The 25,769-nt window shown below is 56.2% G+C and overlaps 2 protein-coding genes across 2 annotated transcripts; one reads left to right on the top strand and one right to left on the bottom strand.

Moving 5' to 3' along the window:
- Positions 1-1,752: 1,752 nt before the first annotated feature.
- LOC122365860 (moesin-like) lies at positions 1,753-3,264 on the bottom strand. Its single transcript, XM_043337442.1, has one exon. The coding sequence runs from the start codon at positions 3,262-3,264 to the stop codon at positions 1,753-1,755; it is 1,512 nt and encodes a 503-aa protein (XP_043193377.1).
- Positions 3,265-6,163: 2,899 nt separating this feature from the next.
- LOC122365877 (transcription factor Sp9-like) lies at positions 6,164-20,258 on the top strand. The gene is made up of 2 exons (XM_043337474.1): positions 6,164-6,349; positions 18,600-20,258. The coding sequence occupies exons 1-2, from the start codon at positions 6,281-6,283 to the stop codon at positions 19,833-19,835; spliced, it is 1,305 nt and encodes a 434-aa protein (XP_043193409.1). The 5' UTR covers positions 6,164-6,280; the 3' UTR covers positions 19,836-20,258.
- The last annotated feature ends 5,511 nt before the right edge of the window (positions 20,259-25,769 follow it).

Here is a 25,769-nt window from a genome sequence, read left to right as displayed (position 1 = left end):
ATGTCCCATCTGTACTGTGCCTCCCCCCCCCCACCCCAAACACACACAACACAACACTTCAAATTATCGTTTTCATGCTTCAGAGGACAATCACACAACTAAGTAAGCATTATCAATTGTTGGATTTGCAATAAAACTGATCAGGGTGGAAACAAACGCAAGAAATATCCATTTATATTCAATAATATACTCACTCGAGCATACCGATGGGCGCCGCCATCTTGACGGGAACGACGCGTGAGATGCTTTTTAGATTCCGCGCTTTCCGCGTTCGTTCCGCGGAACGTTCCCCGGGAATCGCTCTCCGAACGGCACATTCGGCGGAAATTTCATGCCGGCGTGGAATATTCCCCGGGAATCTGCCTCTCCGAACGCACCCCTAGTTAGGGCTGACGCGGCTCGGGCTGACTCATTCGTGCGGTGGGGAGGTGTATGCCTGGGGAAGGGAAGGAGCAGGGATTATTGGCGCTATCATTGCAACAGCTATTACGTTTTCTCTTTGTATTGGGCTAAGTCGCTCTCTTACTGGGGCCATCATCGTCGCCCACCAAAGTCTTCCAGATCCGCCGATGGACAGCAAGGTGACCTAATGTAGCGGCGCAACTCAGATAATGGAGTAGCACCGCTGAAACCACCTCTAATTTCCTTTTCTGAAAGAGCGAATCGTGTACTTCACCTGCGAACTTCATCTAATGCAGCGGTCGGCAAATAGGGGGCATGCCACTTTGGGGGTAATGGAGCCCTTCGGCGGAGGGAAATGGGGGTCTCTGAGAAAATCCCATCTCCTAGATGTTAGAATCACTGGCTCCCTTGATGGGTCAGAACTCAGACATCGCGACGGTTTCGCCCAAGGTTAATGATAATTGATAAGTCCAGGCCAAACGCACACAATAGGCATGAATAGTATTCCTACATAATTGTTGTTCTTACTGCATGATCGAACGACCAGAGAAGGCCATTTATTATCACAGTCACGCTTACATGCAGACTGCTACTCGTACACATTAGCTCACACATAAGCAGAGGGTGGACAATCGTTGTCCTCGAATCGGCGGAAAACTGATTCCAACCCCATGACAACTTGACTACGTTAGCTGTATGACATGAATAGCTCGCAGTATGTGCTGCAAAGAGTCGTACTGGTCCCCGCACTATAATTGCTTCACCAGCAATGACATCAAACATAGGAACATGCATAACCACTAATCAAATCCAGCATAATGCTATGGGCTTCCTCTAAGATACCACTAGTTAGCGCCTCCACTCCGTCGATGTCATCCTCAGGCTAGTCAAATCCTTCTCCACTGCTCTGCCCCCTGCTCCGGGCTGGACGGACAGCTTTATCCCATGCGGGAAGCTCCAGTAGGAGCAGGCCCGTAGCCGGGTGCGGTGAGTGTCAGGGGGCTTGGTCGCCTGTCCATCGTACGGGTTCAACACCGACGACTCACTAGAGTGTCCGCTCAGACCAATCTCTCCCCCTAATTCCAAGTATCCTTTCCATCTCTGAAACGGTTACGTCAGACTGAAGAGCCTAACTCAACGAAACAAACAAACAAAGGTAGCTAGCAGGAAGTGTCACTGTTTACAGCTTCATCAGCTTTTCTCCTGAACAGTGTCACGATGATCACGATGCATGAGACCCAATCATGCCTTGCCTCATGCTGCTTTCACTGGAGTTGAAACGAAAGTGCTGAAGGCAAAGCCACACTGCATCAACAATGCCTGCATTGATGTCCGTGAGACGATGCGGCGTCAGTCGGGGGCCATCAGACTCTGGATGAAGGCGCCCCAGCTCTCAGTCTCAGAGAGGGACAGGCTCGACTCAAATCGGTTCCTGCCTCGCTTCAGAGCCATAAAGTCGCCACTTCCGGGTTGTGGTAGGTTTATGTAGATAGGATCGCTCCCTGCCGGTTCTGCGCCTGTGAGAGTCGATCCCTCTTCAGTGTCACTCACAGACCGGGCAGAGTTGCTGCCAAAGCTGCTTCCCGGGACGGCGAACCGCTCATTCAACACGCTGATAAGTCCCTGGCTGAAGTCGCAGTCGCAGTCAACTTCCACACCACCGGCTGCCTCAGCCCCGCCCTCGGCGCCACCCACTTCTTCATGTTGCAGCATCTGGACATCAGCTTCAATCGCCTCCTCTCTCGCCGCGGCGGCCATGATTTCATCCGATTCCATCGTTTCGCTTCTTGAAAGTTGTCCCTCGCCGTATCCGGACGAGGCAGGCGTACTGCTGTTGTTCGAGCTGATGTCCTCACTTGCCGCGCTGGCGGCGGCTCCCTGGCTGCCGTTAGCACGCTCTGAAACCTGCTGGCCAGGCGATGGTGGAGCCGTCTCTTCCACAGAAGGTGTGGAGGATGAGGGCCTGGATTGCCGCCCAGAAATCCCCAACCGGTTGTAGCCAGAAATTAACGTCATGAGGTCCACGCAGACCTGTTCTCGAGCCATGTAGAAGACGAACTTCCGATTGTGATGGCACGATCGCTTGATAATGAACTTGTGGCCATCGAAGTTGATGGTCTGCATGTTTGGCCAGGACAGCCATATTTTCGGCGTCAGTTTGACCTCGTAGACGCCGACTCCGTGGGCAGTGACCCCGAGCCAGACGTTGTCGCCGCGCTCCGTGGTCACATCGAAGTACGTCACGCCGTACCCGTCCAGCCCCTGCGCCAGCTGAAAGTACTTGGTCAGCGCCTCGCGTTGTGAGGTCCCGGTCAGCCTTCTGTGCAGGCACGCCACCTTCATCTGCCAGGCGGCGTGCGCCTCGCCGGTCAGCGAGCACCGGTGTTCCTGCGGCCCGACGACGGTGGGCGGTTGGACGCTGTCCTGGTAGTGCGTGTGGCGGCAGTGGTCGCTGTAGTCGCCGAACTGCACCTGGGCGGCATAGGCGGCCAGCTGGGCGGCCGTGCTGAATGGACAGGCCAGCTCGCCGCTCCCGATGGCCGCCTGCAGCTGTCGGAAGAGCAGCGCCAGCGCCTGCTCGTCGGTCACGTGAGCCGGCACGTCGCTCGGCCAGAAGCGCACCATGAACCGAAAGTGCAGCGGCGACTCCTTGCGAAAACGGCGGCCGCCTAGGATCTCGCTGGCGCGTAGCCACGTGCGCGTGCCTTTGCGGTCGAGGAACTGCAGCCCAAACAGATGCCTCATGCTCAGCCCCAATAGGCCGACCACTTTGTTGAATAGCTGCTGGCCAGTGGCCTTCCGCTTTAGCACGAAGCTGAGCGGAATGGAGTAGGTCTCCACCAGCACTTCCAGCTGCGCCATGGCGAGGCGCTGGGGGTCGGAGGCCAGACTCGGCGTCACGAGGTTCAACACCAGGCGACAGGACACGGTATTCAACACCAGGCGACAACTGGCACTGTCTTCAACACCAGGCGACAGGGCACGGGGTTCAACACCAGGTGACAACTGGCACTGTCTTCAACACCAGGCGACAGGGCAGCTGGCGGGGCCGGGGGCAGCACACGGCCACCGGGACCGTGTTTGGTCGCGCGCTGACTGCCACTGGGGTCCACTCCGGGCGGCCAAATCGGACACGGTGAGCTTAGATAGTGCCGCGCGCGATAAGGAGCTGACGTTCATGGGCGGATAGAGCGATGTGCGGACCCAGGCCACCCAGCCGGGGTTGGAGATGGGGAGGGGGAGGGGGGACGCTATAATTGTAACAGCTTTCAAATTTTCTCCCTGTATCGGTTGAGATAGTCTTGTTACTGATGCTATGACCCATCACTTGCACGCACCGCATTTAGCCAGATCCGCCAGTGGGCAGCAGGGTGGCCCAATCAGTAGTGACTGCAGAGATAGTGGAGTAGTACTGCTGAAACCGCCTCTGAGTTCCTTATCATAAAACGAGCTGTGTGTGCTTCACTAGCATCCATGATTCATCTAGTAGATAGCTTCGAATCACAGTCCTAGTTATTCACGTATCTACGGGCTCGCTTTGCGTACTCTGAGGCATGCTATGGTATGTTTTGATGCACATTGCCAAAACAATATATTATCTTCAAAATTATTATCTCCTCTTCGCATATAATGGCTGACTTATCATTATATTTTTGTTTTGTTTTATACGAAGTTCACAACAGGCGATTGCTTTACTTGACATCAGAACTTAATCCGACGCATCTTTTGGCCTCACTGCGTGCGTGCTGCCAGAGGCACAAACGGCTTTTTCACATCGACCATCTGGTACACATTTGGTTGACATTTGGTGTACTGTTGGTGTAAATTTGGTCAAAATAGTTTTTTGGTGCTTCTTAGAAAAGTTGTCAGCTTGGGATGCGCAATTGCTTATCACCGAGCGAGCAAAGCGAGCGTAGTCTTTCGTAGATTAACGGAAATTTCTGAGTATGAGCGGCCGGCCGGCCGGCCGTGGTCACGCTTTTGTGAAGCTTATATCTCCGCAACCACTTGACCGATTTACTTGTGGTACTGGGTAGCTTCATTCCTTTTACCGAGTATTGAACTATTTTCAATACGTGTGGGTGACCCCTATACACGTGCCACTTGCAAAACGAAGAGGTGTCAGTTTCGTACCAATTGCAATATCTCGGTAACTACTGGGCCGATCGCGCTGAAAGTTGGCATGTATGTAGGCACCCACTAGGCCACTAGGCATTCCAGGTCTCGAGAATGGGTGAACCGATTGCGCTGAGATTTGGTACATGGTTAGGGACTGGTTAGTAGGGTGCCGTGCAATAGTCAGTTGGGACCCAGTTGGCACGTGCGCACGTGCAGGGTGTCGTTTCCAGATCTTGAGAACGGCTAGGTCGATTGCGGTCAAATTTGGCACATCGCTAGAGGCCGGTTAGTAGGGTGCTGTGCAGAAGTCAGCTGGGGGATAAGTACCCTGGCTCACCCTGTCACCCACCCAGGCTCACCCTGTCGCTCACCCTGTCGCTCACCCTGGCTCACCCTGTCGCTCGCTCCGTCGCGCTGGTCGCCCGAAAAGGCGTTTTACTGGTAATTTATTAGCAGATTTTAACACTGAGAAGTTCATGAAATGAAGACACTTGTTGTAAAAGATATTTCGTGCAGATTTAGTCAAGCGAAAATTATTATTAGCTCACACATAAATATACTTACGGGCTGGGATAAGAGCTGTCCTGCCAAATCGACGGAACACTTATTCCAGCCCTTTGCTATCTCGATAACGTTTATTGCATGGCTTGAAAGTCTCGCATTACCTATTTGTTGCCAAGAGTCGTTTTGCTTTTTATTCTAATAGAGACTACCAAAGGAAGCCATATACGATTTAATAGCGACACCCTCGCAACTCGTAAGGAAGTTTCCCATTTACTCGCGCATGACTGGGGTATCTTTATTCTAAAACGCGAGTGGCTTTTCTACACAGCCTCTCTTCTATCTCCGAAGCTACTGGTCCAATTTCCAAAATAAAGCATCGCTATCACTTTGCTTTCAGCGTGGACCAAATGCTTCTTGCTACGATTGGGATATAATTATCAAGATTTGGAAAAGTTTTTCACTTGATCAGAATGAGGACAGCCCCTGTGAATGCTTGGACCGTTCCGTCGTTCCCATCCTCAGGAAAGTCGAATCCTTTTCCTCCACGCCACAGCCCCCAGCTCGGGGCTGGACAGGCAACTGTATCCCATGCGGGAAGCTCCCATAGGAGCACGCCCGTAGTCGGGTGCAGTGAGTGTTATTGGGGCTGGGTGGCCCGTCTACTGGATGGGCTCAGCCCCGACGGCGACGACTCACCAGGGTAGCCGACCAGGCCAATGTCCCTCCCAACTCCTAACGTCCCTCCGACCCTGAAATGGGCTCGTCAGACCGAAACTTACCCAATGAAACAAAACAAGTGTGACCGCTGCGGTCCCACCACCATACTCTCCAGAGTGCCGTGAACGCTGTCTCCGAGGCTCAATTTGGCGCCGACTCACCCCGCTCGGTGACAAATGATGTGTCAGAACTCAGACAGCACTCGGCCGACAGCGTCGGGCCGCCAGCCGCCGGCTGGTTCACACTCTGCTCGGTAGATGTCAGCAGAGCGCCTTCCAGCCGCCCGGCCGCTGCCAGGACGACTGCCAGGCCGGCCAGCTCGGCCCCTGATTGGTCCCCGACTGGCTCTCCAGCCAATCAGAGGGCGGAGCCGAGTCGACGGGGCGGGCCCGGGGCGGACTCGACCCTCCCATGCAAACACGCCAGATTATTGGTGTGCGGGCGGTCAGGCGGAGTGGTGCGCAATTATCAAACACCTGTAATTAGGCCCGAGACGGGGATTATCTGTGACAAATTTCCGGCGATATCTGGTGAGAAGATGCTCACGGATCTCAACATCGGCAGAGGCGATATCTACAGCCACACCCAGGGCCTGGACAAAGCCATGGTGAGTGGCCGGAGCGCGATCTCCTCTTTGTTCCCAGCGCAGTGATCGGTGCTTATTATGCGTAATGGATAGCCGGTAACACATGTATGTAAGTAGTAAGTACCTATAATATGACAGATTACGGTGTGTTTCAAGTCCTTCCAGTGTATTATTATTAATTTATTATTGTTCTTGTTTTAAACACGAGTGGCTCTGCAATGAAGGCCTGGCCCGCCGTGATCGGCATTAGCGGCCTTTTCTATTTATGGGCGCCACCAGAACTTTTGGCATTCAGCAATGAAACAAGTTAGGGGAAGGTGGGGCGAACCGCAAATCCCTAAGCTCTCGTGCATATCAGGAGAAACCAAATACCTGTAGCACTAACCTTGCTGTCTTAAGTTAAGACTATTTTCAGAAAATTTCATCAAATACTAGAACATAAATTAAGCGAAATTTTAAATCGTTATAATTTTAGGGACAATTAAAAAAGCTAGCATTTTCAGGGGTAACACCGCCCACGCTGTAATGGTGCCCACTCCGATATCACATCTATTTATATGAAAACAGCTCGTTATGTCGATGCTGATTTTAATTCAAGTGTGAATGCTGAGCGACATCAGTGCATTACAGATATTATTAAAACGAAATAGCCAAAATTTTCGTATAAGAAAACAAGTAACCGTACTTGGCTCTATGAATTCCCTTTAACAGCGTACTTACCTTATATTCCTGAGTTACGCTTAGTTTCCTCCACAATGACAACTTCAAGCAGCGTTTGCGTCTACTGGCAGTGCACAATAAGTATACCAGGCGTTGGCGATTCAAATGTGGCTTTGCACAGCCGTTTCTCCGATATTTTTATTAGTAGCCACTAGCCGGCCTCATAAGCGCAGACTGAACTGCATCAAGAGAGCTTTATTTCTCCGGATATGCATGTTTGATGTTCCAGCCTGGTATTGATCAGATAAAGAGTTCTGATGTGTCCTGGCCTGGTCGGCTATGGTATCCCTATTACTCGTGACATCGTGTCCAGTGTCGTTTCTTGGAGCGGTCACCAGTTTGACACTCTTTTCTGTTGGCTTGTCTCCATTACAATTACTGGAATGAGCTTTGGTTTGCACATTCAGGTCCTTTGTTGTTGTTTTTTAAAGCGCGTTTCCATTTAGCCTCGTTTTGACTTATTTCGATCACATCTCACCAAACACATCTCATCGTGTGCTTACCCATTATTTCCCACCGTCTCATCTCACCCGTTCCCAATCAGCTCATTCACCCTCCCTGCCCGTTCCGCTGGCTTTGTTGCGGTGTTTACCGTCGCTCTTGAGCCGCGCTCCGCACTGAGCCTATGTCAACAGTTATGACACGCCGCCCGCGAGTCCCGGCGCCCGGGCGCCCGCGCTCGGGGCGCCGCGCTCGTGCGCCGGGCCCGTCGGCTTTGTCGGCCACCAGCCGTGGAGATCAAACGGCGGGGCGCCGGCGCGCGGGCCGAGGAGGGTATGGGGGCGCCGCGGACAGCGGTAATGGGGCATCGGCAGCGGTCACGGTCGTTACAGCTCCGGCCAGGTTAGTTTGTGGACCGGGTGTGACATGTAGGTGGAATAAAATGGTTAATTTGTGGACCGGGTGTGATATGTAGGTGGAATGGTTAGTTTGTGGACCGATACCGACATGGGTGAAATGGTTAGTTTGTAGACCAATAGGCTGGCAAAACTTTCGATTCATTTTAACATAAAGAATGCTTGATATTCCAGCATGAAAAGTTTGTAAAGCTATAACTGCCTTCCAGTCTCGTAAACGACTAAATGACATAAATGACATTTATCATGACGTTTTGAATTACCTACGACTGGAATGCTGTTATGACAGAAACAAACAAAAATTGTTTCAATGGGTTTAATTTTGTTGTTGTTCAAGGAGCCAGTAGTTGCTAGGTGAACAACTTGTCCAAAGGCCGACCGGAAACGAATCCAACTGAGGAACGTTTACGCACCCTGCGCCGTGCAGTGTGTGTGGTCCTTTTCCGAGGTAACCGTTTTTGTCCCAATCGCTCACATTTGGTCGAAGACTGCGAAATTACCAGATCAGGTGGCGATATCGGCAATTTGCACGTGTTCGGCGCCGCGCCGTCCCTGTTCTGCGATGGTACGCGATGTCGGCGGCTCCCGTGCGCGGCTCGCCCGCGCACCGGGCCCGATATGCGCGCTCTGCGTGCGATGTTTTATTCAGGGCGCTCATTTAGCGTGTGGGCTGGCCTGGAAGCTGCACGGGGCCCGTGTCGGACACGGGCGACGCGTGCGGCGGACCGCGGTCACACCTGATAGCATCCCGGTTAAACTAGATACCATCGGCAGTCGGGCCGAGCCGGGGCGGCGCACGTGCAGCCGCTCACGAGCAGCCTCGCGGCGCCGCTGACATGGCCTTCCCTGGGATCAGCGATTATCGGAGGAAGTATCTGGATTCTGGAAGCTATGAACCATTCTGTGAGTTAGTTTGGAATATATTTCTAGAGGGAACGTCTCCAAGTGCGTCTGAAGCGGTAGGACCATCCTGAAGGTGATGATATCCGAAGTCCGAACCCACGCCGTGGTCAAACGTCACTCCGATCACACACCTCACACCGTGTCCTCTGGCCGCCGGTCGCTCCGTTACGGCCCCTCTGTGTGGCGGCTATCGTGGCGCGTCGGCGGCTATCGTGGCGCGTCGGCGGCGACCGTGGCGCCTCGGCGGCGTCCGCGCCGCATTGAGCAGCCGTCAGTGAGTCTGAGCGGCCGTGACAGCTCCAAAGCGGCGCTCTGACGCCGCCAACAGGCGCGTCACTGCCAGTTGGCGGCGGCCGAGCGTGGCGAAATTTGTCCCACAGATAAAGCCGGACTCACAAAGGCACCGGGCTGGGGGCGCCGGGTCGACTGGGGAGGGACGGGTGGTGGGCGGACCTCTAGGAGTCAGTCAGGGGCTGATCCGGGATTGTCCGCACGGGAAAAGGTGATGTGATGATTGAGGAGGTCGCTCACCATCTCGCCTGAACTGATTGTGGAAGGGGGAGGGACGTCTAGGAAAAACGACTTGATGATAGTAGGAATATCTACGCTTCCGTCACCATAACACTCGGTAACAAGTCACTTACATCGCGCTCCTCGCGCCTGTCTCCCTCCCTCGTGTGCTCCTCTGCTCTGGCCTGCGGTCTCAATTTATCACCCTCCCCACTCCTCATGTTTTCCGTCACCGGCGACTTCTCCCCGTCTGACGCGAGCTACCCAAACCTCAGCTCAGCCGTCGCGGCGAGGTGCGCCGCGTTGGCCACATTCCGGACACCTTTCTCGCCTTCTGGCTGCGCGGCCTGGCCACGCGGCACGCGCCGATGACGGGATCGTTAGCTCGTTAACATACCGTGCCGGGTGCGCGCGCCGCGGGGTGGCCGCCGGTCCTGTCGTCGCTTCCGACGGCGCTAACGAGAGATGCGTTTTTTTGTCGCGACGAGGCGCTGTGTACACGCGCTGGAGCCGCTCGTGCGTGGACGGCGTGTCGTGATGGGACCGGTGTCGGTTCCGGTCGGCCGGGGATGAACGCACACTGTCGACGGAGGTGGAAGTCTGAAATAGCTGAAAACGTCCAGGGGCTATGGAATGAGCTCCGATGGGGTGCAGGTAGGTTTTGGTGGCGCAGATGAGAATGCAAAGGCCTGGTATGAGGCCTGCAAAGCTTCATAGCGGAAGGCCTGGAGCAGGGCTGATTTCAGACTGCTCGCAGAAGGAGATCTACGTGTACCTACTTAGTCGGGCGACACAAGGTGTATCTGCGCTGCTCCTGGGCTATCCGCTGCTACTGCTGCACCTTGTTATCACTGGTTTGACTGGTCATCGTCCGGTCATCTGCGGACGGAGTATGCGTGTCACGTCACGGTCGCCATGGCAACACGTGTACTCGGCTCACGCCATCCAGCCATCATAGCCGAACACGTGCGATGAACACTGCTCTCTGAGCTGCATTTATGAGTGACTTTCAGCCCGGAAGGCCCATCCAAGGAGCGTCGATTGGACCCGTCACCCGGGGTTGTCTGTACCTTCTTGACGACTGGATGTGCGCAACTACATAGCATACGCATGAACAGATGAAGGTGCTCCCGCCTACTTGAATGGCTGGAGAAAGCTATAAAGGGTAGATACTGTTGGTTCGGTTAATGGTTATGAGGTCATGTGGTGGCCTTTTGTGGTTATGTAGACACTCCTCTAGCAATGAAGGATGAGGTGCCAGTTTCGAATCGATGCTGGTATCCGTTGTGTTATTTTGATCTAGAAAAGTAGCCTCGCGAAGAGCAGCTACAGCCCAAATCTATGCAAAGGATAAGCCCACCGCCACGCAGTCGACGGCCTATCCTTTGGGCCAGTCAGTCAGTCAGTACATAAATACCGCTGACCACAGATGATCGAAACACGCACCTTCTTATAATCTGCACGGAATGCTCGTATCCGGGGAATGTTCTTGCATGGGAATCACCAACCATTACCATCCATATTCATAAACAGCTGAAGGGGGTAATAATGACCGTAATGACCTCGTTACCATTACATATAATTGCCGATCGCCACACTATTTCACGTAAATGGCCCCATGAACTTTTTCAGCACCTCATTCGTCGAAGTGCTGGTATTTTGCGCAGACCAAAGCCCTCCATTATTTTGACCGTTCGCGGCGTTCGGCTCAGTTACGATCTCAAGGTCGCTTTTTGTGTACCCTTTTGGCTGGTGTTTCGGCGATTTCGGGAGTTTAATGGAGAAACTCAACAAGGGCTGCGCCAAGCATGGATAGCATGTGTAGCTGTCATTTCTTTCCAGTTGATGGCTCCATGAATGACCAGCGCTGCCTTACCATAATATCTCATAAACCTCAACGAGCAACCAATGCGGTATTCCATAGCTGGGCACGCAAACTGGTAGCTAAGTAGGATATTTTCATCCAGTTAACCATTTTCAGGACACCAGGAAATCTTCATTTTTGATTCCAATCCAACTGACCTACTTGCTAAGAAGACAATAAGTTTCGTACCGTACCATAAACGCTGCCGCCTTCGCTAGCATTACCAGCCTCAGCATTGAACCCGCTAAATGGCGATGAATTAGAGCTCATTTTCATTGCAGTGTGTAGTGTATCGAGTACCTAGTGCATCGGGTGTCCGAGGCTCGGCATCGGGCCCCCGGTAATACGAGTGTGAGGCGGCCGCACCCTGCTCGGCTCCAGTCAGAGCCAGCAGTCGAGAGGCTCCGCCCGGCCGCACAGCACGGCAGTGCCTTAGTGTTCTGCACCGCGAGTTTGTGAGAATACATCGGAATCCGGAGACGGCGGTGGACACTACATCTGGCGACGAGGATGAGATCCTGAATACTACCGACGATGAACGTCGAGGGGGTGTCGCCGCCAACTCCGTTCCTGGCGAGACCAGGAAAACCAGCACTGCCCTGGAGTGACTGGATTTTCAGTTTCCACAACTACCTGACTGCCCTGGGAGGTGAGGCCTACAGCACGGAGAGGAAGACGGCTCTCCTTCTGCACTGTGTCGGCGCCGAGGCGCAACGGGTGTACCGTACCCTACCGGTCCAGCCGAGGAGAGAAGACGAAGACGAGTTCCATGCGGCTGAGCGGCAGCTCGCCGAGTTTTATGAACCTCATGTCAACGTGATCGCGGAGCGGTTCTTCTTCCGGCAGCGACGGCAAGAGTCGCACGAGCCGACGGCCGACTACGTGGCGGCGCTGCGCCGCCTGGCAGTAAACTGCTCGTTTGGACAAATGACAGACGCAATGATACGTGACCAAGTCGTGGAAGCAACAGTGCATCCGATTCTCCGCGAGCGTTTTCTGCAGGATAAGGGCCTGACCCTGGACCGCGTTCTGGAGATCGCCGAGGCATTCGAGCGATCCCGACGCGAGGCGACCGCCATGGCCGGGCCGGCGCGGCCCGCCGCCGACGGAGCGCAGTCACTGCATCAGATATCTGACGCTCGTCAGCGCCGCGGGCGCCGGCCCTGGCGACCCGCCCGGCGGCAAGACGACCGCCGCCCCGCCCCTGCCCAGTTGCAAGCCGACCGTCGCCCCGGACCTGCCCAGCTGCAACCGGACACGTGCCCCAGCTGCGGTCGGCGCCAGCACAATGAGCGCGGTCGGTGTCCCGCTACCGGGGCCACGTGCAGGCAGTGTGGGCGGACGGGTCACTTTGCCGTGGTCTGCTGGTCTGGTGAACGGAACGACGACAGAAGGTGTCACGAGCTGACTGTTCTCTGCTGCGCCGTACCAAATACCGATAAGATGATGTGCGAAGTACAGATGGAGGTACCAGGTATTACGCAGACCGTGAATCTGCAAGTTGACACGGGTGCCACGGTGTCCGCTTTAGGACTCGGCATCGCCAGACGTCTCTTCAAAGGCAGTCGTCTCAATAGAACGTCTGCTCGTCTGTTCGGTTTTGGTCGACACCAGCTTCAAGTGCTTGGCACGCTGCCAGCGCTGGTGACCTACCGTGGACGGCGAGCCAACACAGAGTTCTTCATCATAGATTCCGACGGTGCAGAAGCCGTCATGGGACTGGACCTGCTGAAGCAGTTGGACGTAAACCTGCACCCCGCGAGTGGGGCAATCGATCAGCTGGCGGTCACTGGGAGCGCAGAAGTCCCGGAACCGCCACCGTCTCAGCCCGACCCTGGCGAGATATGCTCACTGACGACAGTCCGTGGCTACCAGCACAGGATTGTTCTCCGTCCTGATGCTGTACCGGTGCGTCACAAGCTCCGCCGACTCCCGTATGCTGTTCGTGAAGAGGTCAGCCGCGAGCTGGACCGACTCCAGGAGGAAGGAGTCATCGAACCGGTCGAAGTCAGCGACTGGGTTCACCCGATGGTCGTCAGCAGGAAAAGGAACGGGAAGCTGCGCATCTGCGTGGATCTCAGGGACCTGAATCGACAGGTCATCGCCGAAGTTCATCCCCTGCCGACGGCAGAGGAGCTCCAAGACCAGCTGAAGGGCAACATCTTCACAGTTATCGACCTGCAGAGCGCATACCATCAGCTGGAGCTGGAGCCTGCTTCCCGTCAGCTCACCACGTTCCTGACTCACCGAGGCCTACGACGGTTCACGAGGGTTCCGTTTGGTCTGGTCTCGGCAGGATCTGCGTTCCAGAGATTGCTGGACAACCTGCTGGACGGCATCCCGGGATGTGTTCACTACATGGACGACGTCGCGGTCGTGGGAGTGTCACAGGAAGAACACGACGACCGTCTTCGGCGCGTCATGGCCCGACTGAAGGAGGCCAACTTGACAGTCAACAGAGAGAAGTCTGTGTTCAGCAAAGCAGCTGTCGACTTCTGTGGCTTCACGCTGTCTGCGTCGGGAGTCACACCACTGCAGTCACAGATCAAGGCCGTGACTGACGCACCACCGCCGGAGAACGCCAAGGAGCTGAAGTCGTTCCTGGGGATGTGTGGATGGTTTCTCAGGTTCGTCCCTGGGTACGCCGAGACCGTCCATCCACTGTACCGGCTGCTGAAGAAGGGCACCAAGTTCGTCTGGGACGACACAGCGAACCGAGCTTTCAACGAGGTCAAGCTGAAGATAGCTGCAAGCCCGACACTGAAGCCGTTCGACCAGAGCCTGCCTACATTCGTCACGTCCGACGGCAGCGGCAAGGGCGCTGGAGCTGTACTCACGCAGCTGAGCGCCGATGGAGAAGAAAACGCCGTAGCGTTCTGGTCTCGGGCGTTCACCCCTACCGAGCAGCGCTACTCAGTGTCTGAGCTGGAAGCACTGAGCGCTGTTCTCGCCGTGGAACACTGGAAACTGTATCTGTGGGGACGTCCGTTCACTCTCCGCACAGATCATTCGGCGCTGCAGACACTGCTCTCGCCCAGCTTCTCGGGGAGAGCGGGCGCGAGGATCGCGCGTTGGCAGGCACGCCTGCTGCCGTATGCGTACACAGTCCAGTACGTGCCTGGCCGGAACCTAACTCCTGCAGCAGACGCCCTCTCCAGGATGCCAGTTCCTGCCGAAGAAGCGGACCTGCATGAAGACAGCTCCGCTGAAGAAGAGGTGATCGCTCTTCTGACAGATGAAGAGAGCGTGCTGACCGAGCAAGACGTCCGCACCGCATCAGCTGCTGATCCTGAGCTGCAGCAGCTGCGTCATCAGATCAAGCGCGGCTGGCCGAGCAGCGCCAAGGCCTGCCCGGTTGAAGTCCAGCCGTACTTCAAGATGAGACACGAGTTGTGGGTGCGCAACGACGACGTCATCCTGAGAGGAGCCCAACAAGTTGTTGTGCCCGTTCAGCTCCGCCGCAGATACCTGGAGCTGGCGCACAGCGCGCACGACGGAATCGTCCGCATGAAACAGGCGCTGCGGAATCTGGCGTGGTGGCCCGGCATCAACCGTGAGGTGGAGGAGCTGTGCCGAAGTTGCGAGCGCTGCCAGCACAGCGACGCAGTCCTCTCCCAGCGCGCACGGCCTGCGCCCATGCAGCCAGTCGACCTGCCGGACCGCGCCTGGTCGAAACTGGGAATGGATATCGTTGGTCCAATCAACGGAGCACCAGCGACTGCCCGTTACGCCATCACTCTGATTGACTACAGAAGCAAATGGGCGGAAGTCTGCCTGACGTCATCGACTGAGACTGAAGACGTCATCAAGTTCGTGTCAACTGTGTGGGCCAAAGAGGGCTATCCCGACGAGATCGTGACGGACAATGGGCCCCAGTTCACGAGCAGGGAGTTCACTGCGTATCTGGCCGCCCGAGGGGTGAAGCACACCAAATCGTCCGTCTACTGGCCTAGAGGCAACTCCGCCGTAGAGCGCTTCAACAAAACGTTCAAGTCGTGGATCACAGACTGTCCACCAGCAGCGTTCATTGACGAGGTACGCAAGAGCCTGGCGGTGTATCGAGCCACCCCACACACGACAACTGGGAAGTCACCGTCAGAGCTCCTGCATGGACGACAGATGAGGCTGAACCTGCCTGTCATTCAGCCGTCAACACCAGGAGCCGACAGTGTGGCGTCTCGAGTTCGACGCCGACAGCAGTCCAACAAGAGGTCCTACGACCGCCGCCGTGGCGTGACGACGCCGCGCATCACTGAGGGCGACTACGTCTGCGTGAGACGGCAGGGACACCGCTCGAAGACGTCCTGTCGGTTCACGTCTCCGGTGCGAGTCACTGGGCGCGTCGGTCCCGCAACGTACCGTCTGGCTGACGGCCGGACCTGGAACGCCGCCCATCTGGCCCGTCTCCCATACGCGCCGGCGTCTCCCTCCGCATCTCCCCCCGCTGGGCCCGGCGAGACCACGTCGACCGCCACGACTTCCGAGGCCGACACCGCTGGCCCGCTGACCTCGCTCGCCGCTGCTTCTCGCCCGTCGACCGAGACAGCTTGCGAGCCGTCGCCGGACGCCGCCGATGTGAGCGTGCAGCGTCCCAGGCGAAGCGACCGTGTCTGTAGACGACCGGACTACTACGTGTCGCAGTGATGCTGTTCCTTTTTTTGCGAGAGGGGGGAATGTGTAGTGTATCGAGTACCTAGTGCATCGGGTGTCCGAGGCTCGGCATCGGGCCCCCGGTAATACGAGTGTGAGGCGGCCGCACCCTGCTCGGCTCCAGTCAGAGCCAGCAGTCGAGAGGCTCCGCCCGGCCGCACAGCACGGCAGTGCCTTAGTGTTCTGCACCGCGAGTTTGTGAGAATACATCGGAATCCGGAGACGGCGGTGGACACTACACAGTGCTACTGTTTATGATGATAATCATTGACACAACATGCAGTTTTGCAAGGCTCGCCAACACGCATTGCTGTCATGATCAGGATGTTGATCAAGTCAGTTGATTGGCTGCCAGGCTTAAATGTATTCATCCGCTCGCAGGTCATCGCGCCTCATCATAGGGTGGTTGAACCTTCTGCAGTCTCTTGAATGGTCGATGGGTCTGTGGTGCGAAGGGTCGGGCGGATGGAAGCTCCCTACCCTTCAGTAACAGGTCAAACGGTCAGATCGGCTGGCCACCAGATCCACCGTCCAACCATGTTTGAATGCCTGAATTCTGAGCCACGCAAGAACGACGCCTGTGCCACGCCTGAGCCACTTCTGAGCCACGTCTAGCGTTGCTATTCATCAGAAACCCATGTCAAAGCAAGCCATATCTATTCAAAGCTACTCTCAAGCCCCGTCCGAGCCACGTCCCAGCGACTTCCGAGTCCCGTGGCTCACCCTGAGCCCGTCTGGTCACGTCCGTTTGCCGGCCGCATTGCGCCGCAGCGTCTGTGCCGGTCTCTCAGCACCCGTCATCAGCACCGCGGAGCGTGAGGCGCCGCCGACCGCGGCGCGGCGGAGGCCGACCCCAGGACCGGTTCTCCGAGCAGCGTCAGCGCTCGCGCGGGAGCTGATCGAGTCTCGGTCGGGTCTTGATCGGGTCTCGGTCGGGTCTTGATCGGGTCTCGGCCGGGCCTCGTTCGGTCAGACCACTCCTCCGTCAGTCAGGAATCGGTCGAGTCGTAGATAATGGTTGGATGGAAAGTGCTGACCCATCAGCTGCCTTCGCCGGGTCCATGCGTCGGACTGACGTACTTAGTGTCTTGAGTTGAAGGTGCTGACATGAGAGTATTGGTACAAACCAAGTCACCTCCGGTGTTTAGTCGGTGTGTGGTATCAAAATTGGCCCATAGTGGTCTACGTCGACGCAAGCTAGATCGTGCCCGTATGTGCAGGAAGCCTTGAAATGTAATTGTTGTCGAGCTCAGGTCAACTGAGTTTGCATCTCTTCGGTGGTGCGTGCACCACCTAGATCTATCATCATCTGATATCTGAGCATACATAAAGATGAGCGTTTACGTCAACGGGAATGCGATTTTCAGCAGATGCTTATCTAAATCGAGTCTCTTCTGCGAAACGGTGAAATGACTTTTAATGAGACCAGCCTTTACACGCCGCGAGGGTGTTGGATTCGCTGTCTTCCGGAATGCTGGGATGTTCCTACACAGTTTGCTGCCCGGGATACCGTATACGATTATGCAAAGAAAAGGGAACACTATTTACATTAACTGTTTCAATGGAGTCGGTTCCATCTCAGAGAAATTCCACCGCACCGTTCTGACGGACGCAAAACAGCGTTGAACTCGCCACACGTGTGGATTGACTCACTTCGCGAAAACCTCATCCCGTCGAGACGTGCACGCCACTTCCCTGAAGCGGGACAGACAGCTGGCTTCACACAATCGCCGGGCGCTAATCGATTTCCCGATACCGCGAATTGCGACGCCGCTGGTGGTGGCTTCTCCGCTGGGCGGCAGTGGAAACCCATTGTCTAACAGGAAAACCATCTCGGAGTACCGGCGCGGCGACGGCCGGGCCCATTTGCCGGATTTACCCTGCGCGGCACTAACAAACCGGCGCCGCCGCCAGCCGGCGATCAAAGCCGCCACCGTCGGCCGGCGCACATAAACGTCCGACTGACCTCTTCATAAATCTGCGGCGGCGCGCGGTGCCGTGCGGCCGGCCGGCGCGGCGCTAATGATTTCCGATCGGCCGCCCTCTCGGCGGGGCGCCGTCCGAGGCCGGCTTCTGGTGCCGGTAATCGGCATTGCCGACGGCACCGGGCCGCTGACCCACACCGCCGCCGTCAGCCCAGACCGGTCCTGATGAGACCCACCCGGCTGACCGCGGCCGGGGCGGAGATGCAGGCCGCTGGGACAGGGTGGCGGTGCGCTGTGGTGCAGGGCGGTGCGGTGCGGTCAGAAGGCCTTGTGTAGGGTGTCGGAGGGCTTTGTGTGCGGTGTCGGAGGGCTTTGTGTGCGGTGTCGGAGGGCTTTGTGTGCGGTGTCGGCAGCCGCCGGCGGTCCGATCTGAGAGTGCCGACCGCCGGGTCTCAGACAGCCCGGGGCGCCGCCGGGGCTGTTAAAATCCCCAGTCCCTCCTGATGAGTTCGGACACATGAGATGGACAGATTTCTTGGAGAGTGGTGGCCGAAAGGCGAGGTAATAGAGACTGGCGTCGATGAAGGCAGGTTTCGAGACAACCGGAGGTCCTGCGTAACACGCGAAATTATATGGGGCTATGTTGAGATGGTTACTTTCTGCGTGTACTAGCCAGCTGGTTGTGCAACTAACTGGTGGGAATTTAATGCCATAAACCTCCCAGATCACACACAGTGCTAATGATGGTTTTCAGACCACTCAGTCTAACTGTTCTGCAGCTTTTTCGCCAACCGTTTGCTCCGCTGAACAGCCCCAACTGACGGTCGTTTCTCCCGTTCCAGGAGCACCCGTCTCTGCGCGGCACTCCTCTGGCAATGCTGGCCGCTCAGTGCAACAAGCTCACCAGCCGGTCGCCGCCGCCGCTCGCCGACGCCGCCATCGGAAAGGGATTCACGCCGTGGCGTAAGGGTGGCGGGGGAGGCGGAGGAGGGGGAGGCGGCGGTGGCGGAGGGGGAGGAGTAGGAACAGGCCCCGTCCATTCGGCGCACTCTCGTCAAGCCAGCTCGGGCGGCGCGCTCCCTTACCAGCGCTCGAACGTCGCGGCGGCGCCCGCCTCCCTCGGCACCTACAACGGCGGCGAGTACTTCTGCGCGCCGGGCGCCGACGCCGGCCTGAAGGGCGACTCGGTGGGTGCCCACCACCTCTCCATGTACGGCCGCGTGCCGTCGGTGACCGGCTACGAGCAGTGGCCGTTCGCCGCCGCCGGGCCGGCCGGAGGCGGCGTCAAGACCGAGATGGCCGCCGCCAACTCGTGGTGGGACATGCACCAGCAGGCGGCCGCCGCGCAGGCCAACTGGCTGGAGATGTCCAACGCCGCCGCCGGCCAGTTCGGCGGCATGACGCAGATGACGTACCCGGTGACGTCCGACTACTCGTCGCTGGGGCTCGGCTCGAACGCCCACCTGCTCGCCGCCTCCTCCGGACAGCACCTGCTCTCCGACTCGTACAAGTCGATGCTGCCCGGCCAGACCATGTCCTCCGGGGTGGGCTCGCCGTTCGGGGTCGGCCTCAGCTCTGTGGGCTCCTCGCGCTCTCAGAGGCGCTACACGGGCCGGGCCACATGTGACTGTCCGAACTGTGCGGAAGCCGAGCGGCTCGGCCCGGCAGCGGCGCTGCAGCTGCGCAAGAAGAGCGTCCACTCGTGCCACATCCCCGGCTGCGGCAAGGTCTACAACAAGACGTCTCACCTGAAGGCCCACCTGCGCTGGCACACCGGTGAGCGGCCGTTCGTCTGCAACTGGCTCTTCTGCGGGAAGAGGTTCACGCGCTCGGACGAGCTACAGCGTCACCTGCGCACCCACACCGGCGAGAAGCGCTTCGCGTGTCCCGTGTGCAGTAAGCGCTTCATGAGGTCAGACCACCTGGCCAAGCACTCCAAGACGCACGCGGAGGGCAGTGTCGGGGGCGGGAAGCGGGGCTCGGGCTCGGACTCGGAGTCGCAGAGCGAGGGACACAGCGTGCACTCGCCGGCGTCACTATCAAACGGAGCAGCGACGGAGGACAGCAAACTGGGATAACATGGGAAACAGCAATACATACAGCCAGCGGCACCGAACGAGTGCCGTGTTGCAGCTACTTCAAATTATTCAAAAGGTGTGTCTAAAACGCTTTTCAACGAATCGTAAGTGCATTTGCATGCCTCCGTTATCTAATTTCTTAGTAACCTTTTCCTTCACTTGTCATTTTACCATTGCATGGTAGTTCAACACTGCAACGTAGTATTCATACCTGGGAGAGCAGCCTTCGGGAGCGACATGTTCTGGTGCCAAAAGTTGTGCGTTACTGCGTTACTGCCCTTGCATTTTGGTGGCAGTCATTGAACTACGATGTCCAGTCAGGTTAACTGTGATCGTTCGGCGAACTGCCGGACCCGTGACCCTGACGCTCCTCAGGGGCGGGTTGCCTGCAGGGTTGGGTACTAGCGCCTCCGTCATTTGTGTATCGGAGAAAGGCCCCAATGGTGGCTGGAAAAAAGCTTCTTGGGGGGGGGGGGGGTGCAGTTTTTGATTGGAGTTTGGAAAGGTGTCCAAACCCGTGTCGACTGCCAGGCGTTGTAGGGTGCTCGTTTTCTGATGCAGCTGCTGGCCCAGGAGTTCCTGATGTTCGATTTCAATGTGCGGTATGTTCTCAAACTTTGTATGACAATTGAAACATGTGTGTTCCCGTGAAATGCGCCATAATAGCTTCCACTGGATTACTGATACAATGTGATGAGTGTTTGTCGCCATGTGCGCTGATTGATGAAGCTATGTGTATGACGTGAGTGTATGTCATTGTGAGATGCATTGGACGGTATTATGATTGTCATTGTATAAACGCATCGGTGATTTAATGAAACTAATAATAATATGAAGGTAACAATAGACATGTTTGTTTTGCAAAAGAAGGACAACACAAACATTCTTCAAACACTTCATCGACCGACAACACTCATACGTTCATCACCTTCCTCGTGACTAACTAAGCCGGACGAGATATTTCTCCATGGGCCCAAGCAATCAGCTTGGGACTACGCCAAACAACTTCACTGCATACAGGGCTGCGATGAGACACTTTCAGCCGGCGTGGCGCCGCGAACGATGTGACAACAAACACGTCCTCCCTGACAGGTGCCTCACCCCCACCCCTGCCCTTCCGGCGGCTCGTGTCGGGTTCGTCGGGCTGTCTCCGTCTGCCGTCGGCTCCGCCGTGTCGTCGCTGACGACGGTGGCACGCGCCCGGCTTTGATCTGTCGTCGGGGCCGCACCCTCTCCCGCGTCGGCGGCGGCGCGGAGAGGCTCCGATTACTGATGGATTATCGCCGGCCGCCACCGGCGACGCTGCGGGACCCCGGGTCATCGGCGCCCCCCTCCCCCCTCCCGACGGCCGGTCCCCTCCGGCGGGGACACACGAGCGCTGATGAGTCTCCGGGGCCGCCGGACAGCGGGAACCAGTAACTGAATCAGCGGACGGAGGATCGAGTGCGGTTAGGGAGCGCAGCAGCGGGAGATGATTAAACAGAGTTGGATAAAAGGGGAGACCGTAAAAAACAGCGGCAAATGGAAAAGGGTGCCACATGGAAGGCAACTTTTAGATGTGTTTGTACTCATAACTTAGTTATCAACTATGCGTAATAGCTCTGTAAAATGCAAAAGAACGGGAACCACTCATGATACCACGAAACATCAGCAATTGTATTTTTCAGATATATATGTGTCTCACTACAAAATAATAACTACAACATTTATCAACAGCACAGCAGCCGTCATCAACCATCTTGTGTTATCGAATATCGATTGCACACAGACCTTTATACATCAGCAGTGTACCGGCTAAATCTCCTGCTAAGATATCACGATTCACGACCTATTTACTCGTAGTTACAACAAGGCGGTCATGACCCCCTGCAACGACTGCCTGATTACGATTAGACAAGGGCTGATACGGTAGGCAGGCTGTTAGACAAAGGTACACGGTAACGCATCGGCAAGTTTTATAAACACTCTCTCCGGAACCAGCTAATAAGCAACAGGTTACAAAGCGGAGAGGAAGCTCTTACTGCCGCTATATAATGACGTGATACGCTGTACTTAGTAGGTACCTACTGTTACTACTTACATATACCTACTGTTAATGAAGAACACAGCACATGGTAGTTATCTGAACTCTAACTTTCTTCGCCCCATTCTACTTCGCCCCAGACACAAAAAAACGTGACTCGCATTTCTTCGTGGACATGGCTTTAGCACAAGAGATGCGAAGCTACCTAAGGACGGAGAGGATGAGAAGCCCTTATACCCGCCCGGCCCCCGTCAGACGGCTTTATCACTCCTCTGCACGTGAGGAAACGGTCGCCGATCATTCAGCGGCGACTTTTACGTCGATCAGCGTGAACAGGCCGTGAATCAGGCGTGAATCAGGCCGTGAATCAGGCGTGAATCGGGCGTGAATCAGGCGTGAATCAGGCGTGAACCGGCGCCATCCATTGACGCCGGCGGGTTCCGAGTTTCCTCGCCCGGTCACGGTAAAACGACGCCACGCCTGACGACCCTCCGCGGCGGTGGGCGCGCACAATGCGCCAGGTTAGCCGCCGTCGCGGCGCCACAAAGGCCGCGTCGCTGTCGTCTTGTGTGCGCCGCAGTTGTCGCCATTGAGACGCGCCGCCGAGTCGCGTTAGTGACGGGAGTTGGATGTGAGCGGGGACGTCCGAACGACTCCTCTCAGAGCACCGCCAACGTACCAGCTCAACTTGATTCCGAGCTGAGATATCTTTGGAGAAGTCTGGACTCGATTTAGACAAGTGATGAGACTTGGGCTCGATATTGAATTGCAATGTTCTTATTACATTGCTCTTCGTTCAAGGAATCACTGCATTGTCTTAATCGTCCCGGCGATGTAATATTTATATCGAAAGGGATCTCGAAACTACTTGCTCCAATGCCATTTGCATTCGCCCGCAACTATGGCAGATATGACGTTTTTTGTGTCAATGTCAAACACTGTAAAATATCAAGAACAATAGAACCATTTGATATTGTTGTAGCTCGCCAACTAAGTAAATGAACGGCAGTGGGGGCATAGATTGGTGATCATCAAAAATCATCAGGTAAGTACAAAACAAATAGGTTCAAACTGGAGAAGAGCAGTGGGTTAGTCGACTTTCAATCTCCAGTGACCCAAACAAAATAACAATGCAAACGAACCCCCTTCCGATCCATCGGAGACCAAATGAGTACACACAGTTCCTAATATTTTTGGACGCCTGGTTTGAAATCGAACGTCCCCACAGACCGTCTGTCTGTGCTCCCACCCTACGTTCCAGCCGGGCCGGGCGACGGGGTGACCGGCGTGGGGACTCGGCTGTCGCAGCTCATCAGGTGCCCTGCTGTCACTGCCGGTCGGTGCGCCGTCGGCCCGCCGCCCGGCCCGTCGGCCCGTCGGTCGGACCGGGCGCGCGCCGGGCCGGCCGTCGGGCCGCGTTTTCCGCCGCCGTGCTGGTGCCGGCCGGCCCGCCCCCCGGCGCCGTGGCCCCGCCCCACTGACCGGACCGACACCGGACACGTCACAGCCCGGCCGTCACGGCCACCCAATCGGGCAATGTGTCCGCCCGATGTCCGCCCGATGTCCGCGCGCTGTCCGCGTGTCCTGTTACCGACCGGTGTGCTGTGGATGGGACGATGCTCACACGGGCATCCCCATGTGGGTATAAATGTGTATTCAGGTCGGTATAAACGTGCTAAATTGGGTGTGTTCGATTCTTTTCACGGCGCTCGAATAATGTAGGGGTAAATTGAGGAATGTACTTATGGAAACTAAAAGATGATAAATTATTTTAATTATTGAATGTAAAATGGACGTTTTTACATTCCCGGTTGAGGCTTTGTTCCATGGGCGCCTGATCTTCGCTGATCCACATAACATCAGTTCAGAATAAATTGCATCTCGCAATGCAGTTAGAACCTCGGTTGTCGCCAGCTGTTATTCGCTTCGCTTCATGTGAAATCAGACTGATAGCACCTGAAAACAATGCCTTCAAAGTTCAAATGCTATTCATCCACAGACATGTTATGAGGCACAATTCCTTTTTTTAGAACAAAGAAAATCAACTATTGATATGCAATATGCAATGACGCATGCACTTTTGACAAATAGCCACTATCTCATAATATGACACATCTTCGGCTACCTACCGAATACTCAAAACTCTTGCTACTCGTGTCGCATTCATCCCTTGCCCCGCAGTCCGGCAAATGACCCGCTATCTTGGTCTGACGGCCGTGCGTCAGCCCGTCACTTTGCATTATCTGCCAGCAGGGGTCCGTTCGTCACTGTCCGCTGTTCCGCGACCCCACCTCAGCACCCACAACGGTCCCCACTGAGCGGCCACCGCGCAGAGGCCATTTTGGCTGCAGCGCGGCGATGGTGTGATGATTGCAGCGCGGAAACCATCCGTCCTCCCAGACGGCACATATTTTACGGTATCTACCAGCCGGGTAGTTGATCATCTGAAGGCGCATCAATCATGTAAAACCCACCGAGAGGTACCCGGCAACACCGTGCTGCTTCTTGAATGTAAAATGTTTGCAACGCTGCCACCGATGCAAATAAAACCACGCGCGGGTGGGGAAAAGCGGCAGGGATCGGGAAACCAACAATCGTGATGAACGCCCTCCATCCTGCGATGTTGATTTTCATTGCTCTCTTAGTTACAGCTAAATTCCACTAAACACAGGGTTTTGCTGAGAGGTGCATGGCGCACGCTCCTCCATCCGAGCCGCATTTGGCAGCGCAGTAAATTGCGGCCATATTACGCGGCGCCCGACCGTATATCGCGGCGCTACAGCGACGGATGAGCCGTATTACTTTCAGAGTAATGAAATAATACATACGTTGGCGGTGATTGAGCACCGAGGGGCGGCCACTCGGGAAGAGCTGCAACATAAACAGGAATATAAAGCGCGAGTTATTCGCCTGTAAAGAGCACGAGTTATCGCCGCTCGGCGCCATGGCCCGTGCTCGCGAGCTAATGTTTCCTGCACGCTTTAGTGGCGAGCAGCTAACGGAAGAGTTCGCAAGTCGAGTTTAAATATTGCAGGTGTGGTGGCAGAGCTGAAATTGGATCGGTTTGGTGTGATCGAGTGCTTGCTTTTTGTGCAGGGCTGCAGGCGGATTTGTAAATAGAACTGCCTCAGCGAGATTTCTGACGCCTGCCTGGCCCTGACCTGGCGATGACCGGCATGATCTGTCAGGTGACCTGCTGAACAACCGAGTTTGGAGATGCGTTGGGACTTTTAGATTCGGACATAACAACACAACATAATCCGTAACATCTAGCAATCTGCTACAGACGTGTTGAACTTTCAAGAGACACCAATTGGAAAGTGTTATATCTCTTCTTATGTCCTGTAATCGCCCCAGTTATCACTTCATTCAGCATTACCTTTCTCGCCACCCCGCACTATAATCACCCACCATCGGCCAACCGGAGACGGACCCCCGCGCCGCCTCCGCCGCTGAGCTCGCCCTCAGAGCGGCGGTCCGCCGAGCCCGGCTCGGCTCGGCCCGGCTCAGCTCGGCCCGGCCCGGCTCAGCTCGGCCCGGCCCGGCCCGGCCCGGCCCGGCCCGGCTCGGCCCGGTGGAGGAGGCTGACCATTTCCATACGGCCCCTGCCGGCGGCTCGGCCGGCCCACAGCGCAGCACACCGCCCCGCCGCCGCGCCGGTCATGAATTTTACAAATGGGCCGGCGCCGCCACCCGACAGCCGACGCAGGGCCGGCTGGGGTCACGTGACTGACGGCTGGGTCACGTGCCGGGTCGCCGCGGGTGACGGATGGTGCCGGCCGCCCCGCCCGGCACTGATGGGCGACCCGACACCCGAGCTGCCAGCGACGCGTGGCCGGACGATCTCGCCGCCGAGCTGAGCGAGTACCCCGGCGAGATTGCCCGCGGGGGTCGCTCGCAGTGTCTGCGAG

The sequence above is a fragment of the Amphibalanus amphitrite genome, unplaced genomic scaffold (genome assembly GCF_019059575.1).
Source record: "Amphibalanus amphitrite isolate SeventyFive unplaced genomic scaffold, NRLGWU_Aamphi_draft 000769F_arrow, whole genome shotgun sequence".
NCBI lineage: Eukaryota > Metazoa > Arthropoda > Thecostraca > Balanomorpha > Balanidae > Amphibalanus > Amphibalanus amphitrite.
Note: the sequence above shows the minus strand (reverse complement) of the source record. Positions and strands in the feature narration are given on the sequence as shown.

Bases quoted from the DNA above. Each gene is read 5' to 3' on its own strand.
- LOC122365860 (XM_043337442.1), bottom strand. From the start codon at position 3,264: ATGGCGCAGCTGGAAGTGCTGGTGGAGACCTACTCCATTCCGCTCAGC.
- LOC122365877 (XM_043337474.1), top strand. From the start codon at position 6,281: ATGCTCACGGATCTCAACATCGGCAGAGGCGATATCTACAGCCACACC. The intron at 6,350-18,599 runs GTGAGTGGCCGG...CTCCCGTTCCAG, and splicing joins AGGGCCTGGACAAAGCCATG to GAGCACCCGTCTCTGCGCGG.